This window comes from Esox lucius, chromosome 14 (genome assembly GCF_011004845.1).
Source record: "Esox lucius isolate fEsoLuc1 chromosome 14, fEsoLuc1.pri, whole genome shotgun sequence".
Taxonomy (NCBI): Eukaryota; Metazoa; Chordata; class Actinopteri; order Esociformes; family Esocidae; genus Esox; species Esox lucius.
The window spans coordinates 22,889,776-22,903,760 of NC_047582.1; the positions used below are offsets into that span (position 1 = coordinate 22,889,776).

At 39.6% G+C, this 13,985-nt stretch overlaps 1 protein-coding gene across 7 annotated transcripts in view; it reads left to right on the forward strand.

Annotated features, from left to right (window-relative positions):
• Window positions 1–1,093: 1,093 nt before the first annotated feature.
• pisd (phosphatidylserine decarboxylase) overlaps window positions 1,094–13,985 on the forward strand; it is a 32,060-nt gene continuing 19,168 nt past the window's right edge. Inside the window, exons 1-3 of one of the 7 annotated variants that reach the window (XM_010878021.3) lie at window positions 1,094–1,179; window positions 3,106–3,158; window positions 3,530–3,705. In XM_010878021.3, coding sequence (XP_010876323.1) covers window positions 1,115–1,179; window positions 3,106–3,158; window positions 3,530–3,705 — 294 coding nt within the window. In that variant the 5' untranslated portion in view covers window positions 1,094–1,114. Of the gene's footprint in view, window positions 1,180–3,105; window positions 3,159–3,529; window positions 3,706–11,032; window positions 11,175–11,978; window positions 12,147–13,985 lie in introns of those variants that run through there. The other 6 variants (XM_020053411.3, XM_010878020.5, XM_010878025.5 and 3 more) reach the window with 6 other exon arrangements.

The window sequence follows — 13,985 nt, forward strand, 5'->3', positions numbered from 1 at the left end:
TGTAAGGATTGTCATTACTTCCTCACTGTCTCTCCAGGGGTGTGTCCTCAGCCCCTGCTTTACACCATCCTCACGTGTGGCCTTGGCTTTGCACAGCACCACCACCTACATCAAGGACCTACGGTTGGCATAACACATGGAAAGCAAACATGAAACAGCAAGAGGTGAAAGGGAGGGACTAGGTGTAGTCTTTTTTTAACAGATGGGGCTTAAGGTAGTCATGAAAGATTCATTGACTCAGAGTCATGGATGGTTGGACGCAGATAGTTTCAGAGTTTTGTTGACTCAGAGTTACCCTGGAGAAATCCCTTTTGCTACAGTTTTGGGACTTGGACCTGGGGATGGTGAGTTAGCCTGCTCTAGCTGAAAATTGTGTGTAGGTTAGTAAAAGGCCTGAGAGATTGGGAGTGGCAAGGTGGTGCAGGGCTTTGAGTAGGAAGATCTTGTAATAAATGCAATGGGAGAGAGGGAGTTAACGTCCTGCCGGGACTTGTGGTTGAGAGGTTGGGCTGCAGAATTTTGAACCCTATGAGGATGTTATGGAGTTGATGCCAGAAAGTAGTGTCAATAGTCAAAATGAAGGGAGATCAATGCATTCATGTTTTTAGCATTGATATGGAAGAGAGAAGACATGATTTTAGCCATGTTGCAGAGGTGAAAGAATGAGGATTTGACAGTCTGTTGTGGAGGGTGGAGTCCCAGATGACAAGGTTGCGTGCATGGGGGAAAGAGAGACAGTGGTTTCGTCAATTGTAAGAGTGAAGGACGTTTACCTTCTGGCGAAGCTGGACAAATTTAGATTTTCACCATGCTTGTACAGTTCGTGTGAAACAAGAACAAAATGTGCATGCTAACCTTACGCCTAACCTACGCCTAACCAAAACGTAAACGTTTGTTGTCATGAATTTTCCTAAGACATGTACTGCAGAAATATGCTGGCTTCATGACTTAAAGGCGCTTTATGGCCTTTGATGCAGTATGTTCTCAATCCGTTAGGGGGCGACAATGACATTCCACTAAGGAAACACATCGTTTTGTGAAGATAAAGAAGCCTTCCTAGTTCTGATTGGTTGATTATATGACCATGTGCCCATGGGTTGTGCGCACTCACAAGATGGCAGCGTCCTTAAGAAAGTTGTGCAGTAAGCCGATGCCACTGCCTGCAAGGATAATTGGCAGGTAATGTTGTATTTGGCGCTCGAAAGTTAATGTATTTGCTAGAATTACTTTCCTAGTTGAATGTGTTGGTGGGAAAAGAGTAATGTAAAGTACAACTCTGTTACATCGCTGTAGAGTAGGCTATAGCTGCCCAAGTATTGTACTTTTGAATGCATTGACGTCTAATCGCTAGCAACAGCTATTTGCCCCGTTGCGTTGTTATATATCTGTTTGATTACGTGTTCAGGCTGCATTGTTGTCAGTAGATGTGTAATTGAATAGTTATCCTTTCCAATGTTTAGGAAAGCTTAAAAAAATTTTTTTTTCCAACCATCACCCTAAACCAAACATGTATCTCAATGTTTGATACTAAACGTTCCGTTCTATTTCCTGTGTTCTATTTTTTGTGTCAGCCCTAGTATAACATGGTTTGAAACGCTGATCAGCATTCAGGATCTGAAAAAAAGTTTTATAATCATTGTGAAACGAAGGTGTGAACAAAAGCTAGACACAACACATAATCCATGTTGGTTTGTTTTGGCAACCTGGTCTCATTGGAATACGTATATCTATGGCACCCGATTTCATATGTTACATTAGATTACATTACAATGCGATACCAAAACATATAATACGTTACAAATTGGCTAAAATGTAACACACCTATCAGCCATAACATTATGACCACTGAGAGGTGAAGTGAATAACACTGATAATCTCGTTATCATGGCACCTGTCAGTGGGTGGGATCTATTAGGCAGAAAGTGAACATTCTGTTGATGTGTTAGAAGCAGGAAAAATTTATAAGAGTAAGCATCTGAGCAACTTTGACAAGGGCCAAATTGTGATGGCTAGACAACTGGGTCAGAGCATCTCAAACTGCAGCCCTTGTGGGGTGTTCCCGGTCTGCAGTGGTCAGAGGAAGGAAAAGCGGTGAACTGGCAACAGGGTCATTGGCGACCAAGCCTCATTGATGCACATTGGGAGCGAAGGCTGTAGCTAGCGAAGCTTTTCTGTCCTGAACACATCCTGAGGCGTAATGTTTTATCCGTGACGGGAGGCGAACACGGGACCTGTTGTTCTGTAGTCCGTGTCTCTAACTGCTATGCTATTTAACAAGTCAGTCAGGCACGCACTCACTCAGTAAGAGACATTCACTCTTCTAGGCCGGCTCCCCTTACGTGGTCCGGCAAAAAGTGCTGTCCAGCTACATTGTAATCTTGTATGTGAATTTCTCTTAACTGGATGATTCTCATTTAACCCGTTTTTAACTTTATCTTAAATCTGTTAAAAAGCCATGATAAATCTGCTAAAATTAATTGTTCATTAGGTGCTAGATCGACCTTGTGCAGTTTAAAAACATTACATTTTAATGTAGGACATAGCAGTGGTTTCCTTAGAGGCAATGCATGCCTAAGCAGTGCAACCCGCCTGAAAATACCCTGCTCAGTTAAAATAATTCTAACTTTGATGTTAGTGACCTACCAACATGTCATTTATTGGCAGTGGGTGGTCTAATCTTTTGATCAACAAAATGGAGAAACCTGTACATTATGTTAGGCAGAGCACAAGTTGCATATCACGTGAAATTGCCTTGATGTCTAGTTTTTGGCTGGGTGACTTATTTAAATAATTTTTTTAAATTAATTTTGTACATTTTTGTTGAAGGTACATATGTTATCAGATAATGAAAACCTGGTGAACAAAAAGCCCAAATATTTTTATATCATTGAATATAGGGAGTTACATATATCTTCACAGCACTAAGTTTGTTGACCCAGACATATTATAAACTCCTGGAGTTAATCTCATTTTGAGCATTTACATTACAGTGCAGTTTGAATATATTATAATTTAATATTTTCTTTTAATAGGGTATTGGAATAGTCATCAAATAGAAAACTAGGCATTTAATCTCTGTTTGCTCTGTGGCTCGTTCTTCCTTAGAGCCCAAGGATCCAGACCGTCTCAGCTGGGTCCATGGCGTTCATTATCTAGTGGTGAGTTTCACATGATGACATCCCCACACAAGTCCTAGTCCTCAACCAGGCTTTTACAGTCATCATATTGGTGTCTGAGACTGTCCCACATTCATATGGGCTCTCTCATTTGGGTTCTTTAATTCTAGCCAGTAGAGAGCAGTAGCAGCTACATTATCAGTACAAATGACCAATGTGAACTTTCACTGTCACATCGTTACTTTGTAGCTTAGGCCATTATCTAAATTCAGTAATTTATCCAATTATGTGCTATATTCACAGTAACATAATGTGAACATTTAACTACAATAGGAGTTTTGAATGTATATTTTATCATGCTTGTTATAGTAATCCGTTCCTAATATAAACCTCTATGTATGTGAATGAGACAGGGCGACAGTGGTTCAATGCAGCCTCCCTAGGCCTGCAGGCTCGCATCAAGATCTTCCCCCTCCTCTTCGCCTCCGGTGGAGGCTACGTGGGATACGACCAGTACTGTCGCTACAAGGACCGGGAGCTAACAAAGATTGGCATCGAGGTGCCTCCACGCATCGCTAATGCAACCCAGGTAAGGAGCGCCTGTGTCAGTTTACTGTATCTTTGGACCTGGCCATGGTTCCAGGTTGGGTGTTGTGTACACCATAAACATGTCTTTGTCGTCATCACGAATTCAAATCTCTGGTTAAACGGCAGTACTCAACTGGCTACCTGCCAGCAAGGAAAATGCACCCCCAGTATAACTGCGCCATGTGTGTCCTCCATGTAAGACAAACTACAAAACGTAAATCTTGATACCTCTGGATGCTGACAAATGTACAGAGCTAAGACTCAAAAGATGTCATGTGTATGATTGCTGATGTATGCCGGTGTGTCTGTGATCATCCATTTCTCCTTCTTCGATAATGCTTGTCTTACTTGTGCTTTTTCTTCCTTGGTAGCCACAGAATGCCACATACATTTTTTTATTGGTATTTTCCCAGCAATTGAAAAGTGGGTACTGCAGAGTTAAAAATATGCAGTTGTTGCTGAATTAATTGCTTTTACATGAAGACACTTTTGTTTCACCTGCATTTTAGCGTGTGTAGAAGAGTATAAAAAAACTATTTCCTGAGATCACGACAATGACAATTTTAGAGTGCTGTTTTGGTTCATTCTTTTAGAGTGCTGAACAAGGCAATATATTTCCTCACCTTCTGTGTCCAATGCCCTTCAAGTAGTTTATCTGTACAAATTGGTATGGAACAACCGGATTAGAATACCTAATTCGTAAACAATTTTGAGGCTTTTTCTTTGGAATTATACTTTTAAGAGGAGTGATTATAAAGTGTGTATTGGTTGTATGTTTTCGTATCGTAGGAATAGTCACAACAGGCTGTAGGTTATGTCAGGATTAATCAAAACAGGCTCCACACAACAGATAGTTTGCTAACAAATGTTCCAAATGTCACTGCAGGTTGTTGTGTAAAATCAACTAACAACACGTGGTGGGCTGGTACACCTCTGTCCTATAAGACCCTGCAATCTGTGAACATGATGTACATGATACAGACAACTCATTTTGAATAGACTCCAAATAGTGTGCTCAAATGTTAAGAAAATATGTGTTGGGCCACCACGAGCTGCCAGAACAGCGTCAATGTGCCTCTGGAACTCTACTGGTGGGATGGGACACCACTTTTCTGAAAGATATTCCTTCATTTGGTGTTATAATGATGGTGGTGGAGAGTGTTGTGTAACATGTTGGTCAAAAATCTCCCTTAGATGTTCAACTGAGTTGAGGTCTGGTGACTGCAAAGGTTATAGGATATGACAAATTTTCATACTCAAGTGTCCTGTGGATCAGGAATAAAAGACCCTATAATGAACCCTCCTTCAAAGTCCTTTCCTCTTGCCATCTTGATTCAAAGTTGAGGTCAACTGGACCGCAGAGCATGATAGGATGCTAATTGCTTAATTATATTATGCAGTACTCCTGTATGGAGGCATCTGCATTTATGTTCTTCCACTCATTTATTCAGGTCTTCAAACACATCCATGTGATCAGTAAGTGTTCTTGCATAATGTTGAGTGTTGACAATGTTTGGCGCGTGTATCAAATTGTTACCATAAGACTGATTCATATGCATTTCTTTGCCAGACCACATCTACCTTATTGATTGTTGGTCTAAGGTGGTCCTTTTTGTTTTAGTTACTAATCTGAAAATGGTTGTGTTGAGCAATCTTTTTCGGTAGATGCAGCGTTTCATGTTTTGTGGTAAAGGGGATAACCTTTATTTCCTCCCACTTTGTGGCAGTTAGCTAAATTATGTATGCAACAAGGCATTCAAACTTACTCTTGTTTTCACTTTTGGTTTCCCAGCTTACAAAAGCTGCAAAAAACTTTTTGCAATTAAAAAAGATAATTACATTTATTTAGATGGTATGATGATTACCTTTGCTTTTCACTTGCCACCACTATTGGTGTCACTAGGGGTGCCACCAATGGAAACGCTTTTCCATTTCACAAGAGAAGCTTGTGGTTGTGTACGCACTTTAAATAATTTGTGGTTAGTAAATGTTTTTAAACAACATCATTCTAACATTTCTGGTATTTCCAATAGCTTTTTAGTGCCACCACTAGCCAAACAGTGGGTTTAAGAAAATAAATCTCTATGGCGACACATTCATCTAACTTTTCAAAATCGTACTAATGGTGTCTGAGATGTCAAGTGAAATACGCACAATCGCACATCATGCTCTAACAACTCTTGTATGTTGTGCGGGTACAGAGAGCCTCAGTCTCTTTCCTGATTTGATCATGGGGACTATTATCATGGTCATTACCTTATGTTGCAGCCAATGGAGGATCAGGGCTTTCATGGCCTCCAGGAAGGCCAAAGGTGGATTCAAATGTGTATTTTTATTTAAATTAAATTAAGTCCTTTTTAAATTTATTTAATTTTTGAATAAGTGTTTGTATTGGTCTTCTAATTAAATGTATTTTGTCTTGGACACTCGGGTGAAGAGAGGGGCGGAGCTGTCAATTGATCACCACCTGGTGGTGAGTTGGATCTGATGGCGGGGGAGGAAGCTGGACAGACCCGGCAGGCCCAAGCGTACTGTAAGGGTCTGCTGGGAACTTCTGGCCGAGTCTCCTGTCAGAGAGATCTTTAACTCCCACCTCCGGCAGAGCTTCAACTGGATCCCGAGGGAGGCTGGAGATATTGAGTCCGAGTGGACCATGTTCTCCACCTCCATTGTCGAAGCGGCCACTCGGAGCTGTGGCCGTAAGGTCTCCGGTGCCTGTAGAGGCGGCAATCCCAGAACCTGGTGGTGGAAACCGGAAGTAAGGGATGCAGTCAAGCTGAAGAAGGAGTCCTATCAGGCCTGGTTGGCTTGTGGGACTCCTGAGGCAGCTGACGGGTACCGACAGGCCAAGTGGAGGTAGTCAAGAAACTCCTCGGTGGCAAGGCACTGGGGGTGGATGAGATCCGCCCTGAGTACCTCAAGTCTCTGGATGTTGTGGGGCTGTCTTGGTTGACACGGCTGTGCAACATCGCGTGGCGGTCGGGGACAGTGCCTCTGAGATGTCAGACCGGGGTGGTGGTCCCTCTTTTTAAGAAGGGGGACCGGAGGGTGTGTTCCAACTACAGGGGGGTCACACTTCTCAGCCTCCCCGGGAAAGTCTATGCCAGGGTACTGGAGAGGAGAATATGGCCGATTAGTAGAACCTCGGATTCAGGAGGAACAGTGTGGTTTCATGGGAGTTTGTCCAACCAATCCACATGTGTTTTGTGGATTTGGAGAAGGCATTCGACTGTGTCCCTCGTGGCATCCTGTGGAGGGTGCTTCGGGAGTATGGGGACCTGGGTCCTTTGCTAAGGGCTCTTTAGCAATGACCTTTTGTGTCTTGCCCTCCTTGTGCAAGATGTCAATGGTTGTCTTTTGGACAGCTGTCAAGTCAGCAGTCTTCCCCATGATTGTGTAGCCTACAGAACTAGACTGAGACCATTTAAAGGCCTTTGCAGGTGTTTTGGGTTAATTAGCTGATTAGAGTGTGGCACCAGGTGTCTTCAATATTGAACCTTTTCACAATATTCACATTTTCTGAGATACTGAATTTGGGGTTTTCATTAGTTGTCAGTTATCATCAAAATTTTAAGAAATAAACACTTGAAATATATCAGTCTGTGTGGATTGAATGTATACATTATACAAGTTTCACTTTTTGAATGGAATTACTGAAATAAATCAACTTTTTGATTATATTCTAATTATATGACCAGCACCTGTATAAGCAAAAATATAACCAGACAAATAAAAATAGAACAAAGCAAAAATATACATAACACTGTACAGTAGCAGCCATCTGGGTAGTATTATTGAACATTTAGATATAGTATGGCAGTAATGTACAAGTGTAAACTAGCAGCAATTGGTTGAGTTATTGAAAATAATAGATACAAATGAGTGTAATAAGCTTAATAATGGTGGCATAGCACACTACAACTACTCAGTAAGAATTTAAGGTGAAAAATGTATACACAGCAAAAATATAGGATGAAGATAAAGCAGAATTATACAAGTGTACATAGCAGCAGTTTAGAGTACTGTAAACTAGCAACAATATTGGTAGTATTGAGTACTATAGATATGGCAGAAATATACATAAAAATGTGAACTAGCATACATTTTTTAAAGAGTAGGAGGGGGAGTATGAACGGTATGGTAGAAGTATCTATTATAATCTATACATTTGGATGAAATATGCTTATGAATGGTACATACAGAGGAATATTCTAATGCCCATTTAATGTACCTGAAAGGACATCAGAGCATCTGGAATGTTCATGTGTGATCAGCATGATCATGGATCTGTGTTGCTGGTTGAGGAGCCTTATGGCCTGAGGGAAAAACCATAGTTTTTGAGTCTGGAAGTGCGTGACCCAACGCTCCGGTTATATATATTAATAAAAAAAATAATAATTATAATTCAGGACTTTTCTACTGGCAAATGTTTTGTAATGGATGTAGATCTATCAATAAAATGTTACTTATAATTCAGAATGTATACATAAAATACATTTCAAAGTGCTTAACATAATTTTTATTATTTTAGAATAGAAAGTTTCATATTTATTCAGTCTATCAAATTGCAAAATAAAAATGTCAGTGGTTTCTGCTTCACTCAGATTTTCAGGCAGACTGTTCCAAGGGAGAGGAGCATGGTGGCAAAAAGAGGTTTCACCAAATATTTTGGTTCTGACTAGGTACCACTAAGAGACAGTGTCAGAAGATCTGAGGCACCGACCAGGCACATATCTAAAATATTTTTTTATAAAACAACAAAACACATCAGACGTATTTGGCCATGGTGATTTAAACATCACTAGACCAATGTTATAATCCGTATTACCCAAAACCGGAGCCTACCTTCAAGAAATGCTGCCGGTTGGTCACAAAACACACAAGCTAGATGTAAAATGTCTAATGTATATAAGACTTCCTCATTAAAGCACACATGTATTGGTAATGGCATGGCTTTGTGTGCAAATGCAGTGCCCCTCAACGATTACTGCAACCCTCAGAAAGGATAAACAAAACCATTTTTCAGTAATTTTTTATTATTAGCTTCTACTGAGAATATAAGCGAAATCTAACCTTTTGAGGTAAAGTTTTTCAGTGGAAAAGCTAATTTCTAATGAAGAAATACGTATTTTGGCAGTTCTTACCATTGAGTAATTTTAATTCCTTGTTTATAACCCACACCGTACATTTTATAGCTTAGTATGTATACAAACCTGAGTTTTAACGGCACCCATATATAGACGGCACTTGCCCGGAGAATTGACCTTTCACAAAATCCCTCCCAGACACTGACCTTGTCCAATCAAGCAACCGGTCACTATTTGAAGGTCTGTCAAGCTTTTGTAGTTAAGCCTCAAAATGGTGTTTGGCTATTGCAGTTATTTGTGCCAACGTGACCATGTTTTCAAAGTCTCTGTACAAGCAGCGGTTTCTAAACGACAAATTATGGTAGGAACTATATATATAACTATATGGTCACCCGTAACTTCCTGTTTCACTGAGGTATAAATATGAGTACAGTTGGAGAAATACAGAAGCTGGTTGAACTTTGCGATCGCCAATTTTCCAAAACTCAATTAGACTCCACCTCCATGATCACCAGTTAGACTCCACCCCCATGCCAACAAGCCATTTCTGGCCAGAAGAAAGCCTTGAGTAAAGGATATAGAGTAAATGTTTGTCATTGGAACCAGATACCTTGCTCAGATAAACAAAAATAGAGCTATATGGCTACAAACACCTCCTGTGTCATCAAACACGGGGGGGGGGGCAACTACTAAATGCAGTGGTGCTAACAACTGACATGTTTTTGAAGATAATGTATTTTCTTAATTAAAATTGCTCATATTTTAAGTGCTCAATCAAGTTGATGGAAAAACTATTTAAAAAAATCATAGCCTTTAACAATGGTGCCAATAATGGAGGAGGGCATTGTCAATTGATCATTTTGCCAAGCTCTGTCAGCACCGTATATTTGTAAATGAGAATTTGTGCAAGTGTATCTACAGGTCAACACAAAGTTGGAATGTCATTCTAATGGCTCTTCAGCTTGCAAGAATATACTTTTTGTTTGGGGTCTTGGGTTTGGTGGTCCATCTTTGACATTAACCATGGTGTAGACAATTGGGACTCATTTTGCGTACGAAATGGAGGACAGTGTATTGGTTGCAAATAAGCATGGAAATAATCACTTCCTCAAGTCTTACATTTTATATCTGGATTACCTAAATAGACCCCACAAAAGAAATGGAGTGTACCATAACCCTGATCAGATTTTATTAAAAAGGTGTTATTTGTCATTTATTAAAAACTAGAATTCTCAGTAGCCCTAAAAATCTCACTGTGTATATTTTAATACTAAAGTTACATCTTGGGGTATTGCATAGGAATTGTGCATGGGTTTTGTAGTCAAGCAATGGCTATACTTGTTTTGGCAGCACGTGTCCTACAGAGTTGGATGGGCTGTTATCACTTGATTGTTGCAATGTATGGAATTCATTTTAAGGAATACAAATGTTTTGCTTATTTCATACTGAATGTCTCAACAGAAGCCCAATTATAAACTTATAATCAAATGGAAATGAGGATTCAATGTGATTAACTCACATTTATTTAGTATTTTCATCATAGCTTTTATGAATCTGAGTGGGTAAAAATGAGTAAATATATTGAATAAATATTTACTGTAGTTTCTTATTTTATACTATTGTTAACCAGATTGCCTACATGCTTTTTAGAACTGTGCTTAAAATGTATTTTTTTTTTACAGCTACCAATGGCAAAATATTTATTCAGCCGTACTGAAATAAATTATTGGCTATTTGAAGCTTGCCCTTTGGTGGCTTGGCCAACTTGCTCAATAGGGATTTGCAATGAATTTGAGTGTGGGGTGAGAGCTTCTGGAACGTTCTGGAAAAGCAAGCTCATTGGCTGGTTTGGAGAATTGGCTTAGGGAATTTCCCTGACAGCGGTGGCAGTTCTTATCTCTATTCTAAACAAACACAAAACCGCCAACGTGGTGGACTTTTAGATGCACCTCATGGACTATCAAAGTATTTAGCAAGGCCCTTTGGTCACTATCAAGGCCAGCATTGTCATCATGGCTTCTCAACTTCAAATACCAACACAAACCGAGTGTGAACTCACTCACACACACACACACACACACACACACACACATTACACAACACACTGGAACAAATACACAAAGACTGTTAGTCCTCACAGAGACCCACATAAACGTGGCCTGTTAACAATGGCCTTAGTTCTTCTCTGGATGAATCTGGGCTGAGAGAGGAATAGAATAGTAATGAGCTGACTGGAGATGGGCCCTCTGACCAGCCAAAGACATGCAGCAATCTGAACCAGCTACAGGGAGATTAGGGACGGAAGCGTTTAGTGTATGTCTTGCTCGTTAGTCTCTACCCAAAGATGAACTATTAAATCGGCCTGTAAAGAAAGTGGAACCAGGTAGTGTTTTTGTGTAAGCTTTGTGTGTTGTATGACTAAAAGATGAATGGAAGTAAATATAACTATTTAATGTAATGCTTGTAGTCCTTGTTTAGCCCCACTAAATGTAATACATGAGATGGTATGAACAGTAGTCAAGCATACTTGTCCCCGTGATGAATTACTGTTGCGTCTCTTACATCATTCTTTCCCTCAACTGTCCTAGCAGTTACCTACTAATTTCTGCAGAATTGTTCTTATTATGATGCGTTATCTAGTTTTTTTTTTGTTGTTCTCTTTGTTTCTATGTTATTTCCAGGTTGAATTTACATAGTTCATACCTACTTATTTCCGTCCTGCCAAATAAAGTGCTCCTGACATTTTTAATGATGTTCTTCCCACAGTGTCATGCCAAGATGGGGCCTGCTTTTGTGTCTAAAATTGTATGAATGCGAGCCATGGGCCGGTGGTAACACTCCCAGCTCCCTGCTCATGATGTAGATCCCCATCTGAGATTTAATTCCCATTTTCAATAAATAACAGAATAAGTGAGGACTGGCCGCCAAAAAAAAATCATTCGAAATGTATTTCAGGATAATAAATTGCATTTAGAAGAAACCTTAGTACACGTGTACGACGCACCGTCTGTTATCTCCAGTTTGGCTTGTTGCTGTGGGGAAGAACTTCACAAATTTCCCCTTTGTCCTGAGGTCAAGTATGCCTGGCTAAACGATACAATACAGGATAGGTTTAGACCATCAGGTTACTTTGCCATAGTTATGACTGATGACGCCAGCCAGCAGTCTCTTGAAAATGATGACATGTCCCCGCCCACCTTCGAGTCTCTTAAAGGGCTTGTGGCCAGTACGCAGCACTTTATGAGAGCGTAAAGGGAACTTACTTGCCTTCACCTTTAACTAGCACACCGTGAAAGTCTTAACTTCCTCTTTGTCATTTTGATTCACTTTTCAGACAGAAAACATCCAACAGAAGGTAATGTTCTGAGTTTCTATTTTATGAAATACCCAATACTTGTAATATACATAGCTTATTTAAATTAGCTGAATAGTAACCATGTTTAAATTATGTAATCAAATTAAACAAATAAGAGCATATTTATTGGGAAACTGTTACAAGAAACACTAACAAAAACCTATATACATTTGGGGGTATATGTGAGTAATTTTGACAGTTATTATGTAGTGTATGTCTGTATGCTAACTTATGAGAAACTGGATACAACACGTACAGCATCAGTTTATCAGATGAAGGAAGCGGGTGACATCCCGTCGGCTCGCGTGTCAGGGCTTAAACCGCCACTCTTAATAAAGCATTGGTTGGTTGCCAGACAGATCGGGAAGTGAATATGCTTACCCAAAAAATATGCTCATCAGACAAATGTTATTTGTATAACCAGAGATCATATTGACATTGAGTTATTTCTTTTTTACTGAGCCTTGGCCAAGTAGGCAAACCACAAGTCTTAATAAAAACAGCATTAAGAGCTCTAATGATGCAGGTTCATAGATGGTTCAAAACAACAGGTTTAAAAACATCTAATTTCAGCTTCCTGCTAACTGATGAGGTATGGTGATGTGTAAAGAGGACTTGTTTCTTATAGATCTAAGAGCAGCATAGCACAGTTTAGTTTCTGAAAGCATGGTCCTGGCACTTCAGAAATTCAGAATATCCCCATAATCCAAGAAATGCAAGAAGGAAAGTGGCTGCAACAACATCTTTCTAGCTTTAAATGCTTTATCGAGGTGTTGAACGTGGGTCTGAAGACTATCTGTAATTTGCTCCCACCATGTGGATGCTAGCGGAATCACATCGATTCTGTTTGTCTGGGGAGATAATAGCTTGGCTTTCTGAAGCAGACTGATGATGGTGTGTCTTCTGTTGGCCAATACAAATTCTGTTTCAGGGTACGCTGTTTTTTCTTAAAAATTAAGTTGTTTCATTTTTAAGATAAAAACACTTGTTTACAGCACTGTAGTGTGATTGGGACAAGATCAGTGTAGTTACACATCACAATATTTTCTAGATACTTTGACCTTCTAATAAAATGGGGAAATCCATTTATAATATGGTTTTGAAAATATGGAAATTGGATGAAGAAAATACTAGTGCTAGTATCTGTCATTCAGTAACTTGTTTTTCATCTTTTCCATTATGATACTCGCACTACCAAGCTTTATTGTAGCAGAGATGCTAATCGTGAACAATGAACTAGTTACATAACAATCCTACTAATATTGTAATTTTTGGTCGCGCAAGAATATAAATGCTGAAGAGGGCTTGTTTTTTATGCATGACCTCTGTTTGAGGAAGTTATCAACTACAGCGCAAGTCTTGTTTAATAAAAGGCAAATACTCGTCTGTATTTGCAAAATCATATACACTTTAAAATATTGTCCTGAACAGTATCCCTTGGTGTCAGTTGCATTTCTTATGGTTTGTAAACCTTTTCAATTGTACTTAAAAATAAAGCAGTTAAACATCAGATGTCTTATGATGCTTCACGTTCTGAAATGATTCTGACTTTACCAAACAGTAGGGAGTGAATATGAAAGAATATAACCATCTCATCTCTATGAAGTAGTTTTCAGTCTAGGGAGCAATGCAGAGTGAATTCATCCATCTTATACTGTGATGTAGCTGTTAGTGCGCAACCTTCGCTGACATGTGGGTGGTAGAGAATAAGGTAGGTTCCATCCAGGCTAGCAAAACAGGCAAAGAAAGGTGGGGGGCGTGGAGTCCTCAGGAATGATGAAATGACACTGTAATAATCAGACACTAAACTCAGTTTAGTTGTACGTATGTAGACAGGAT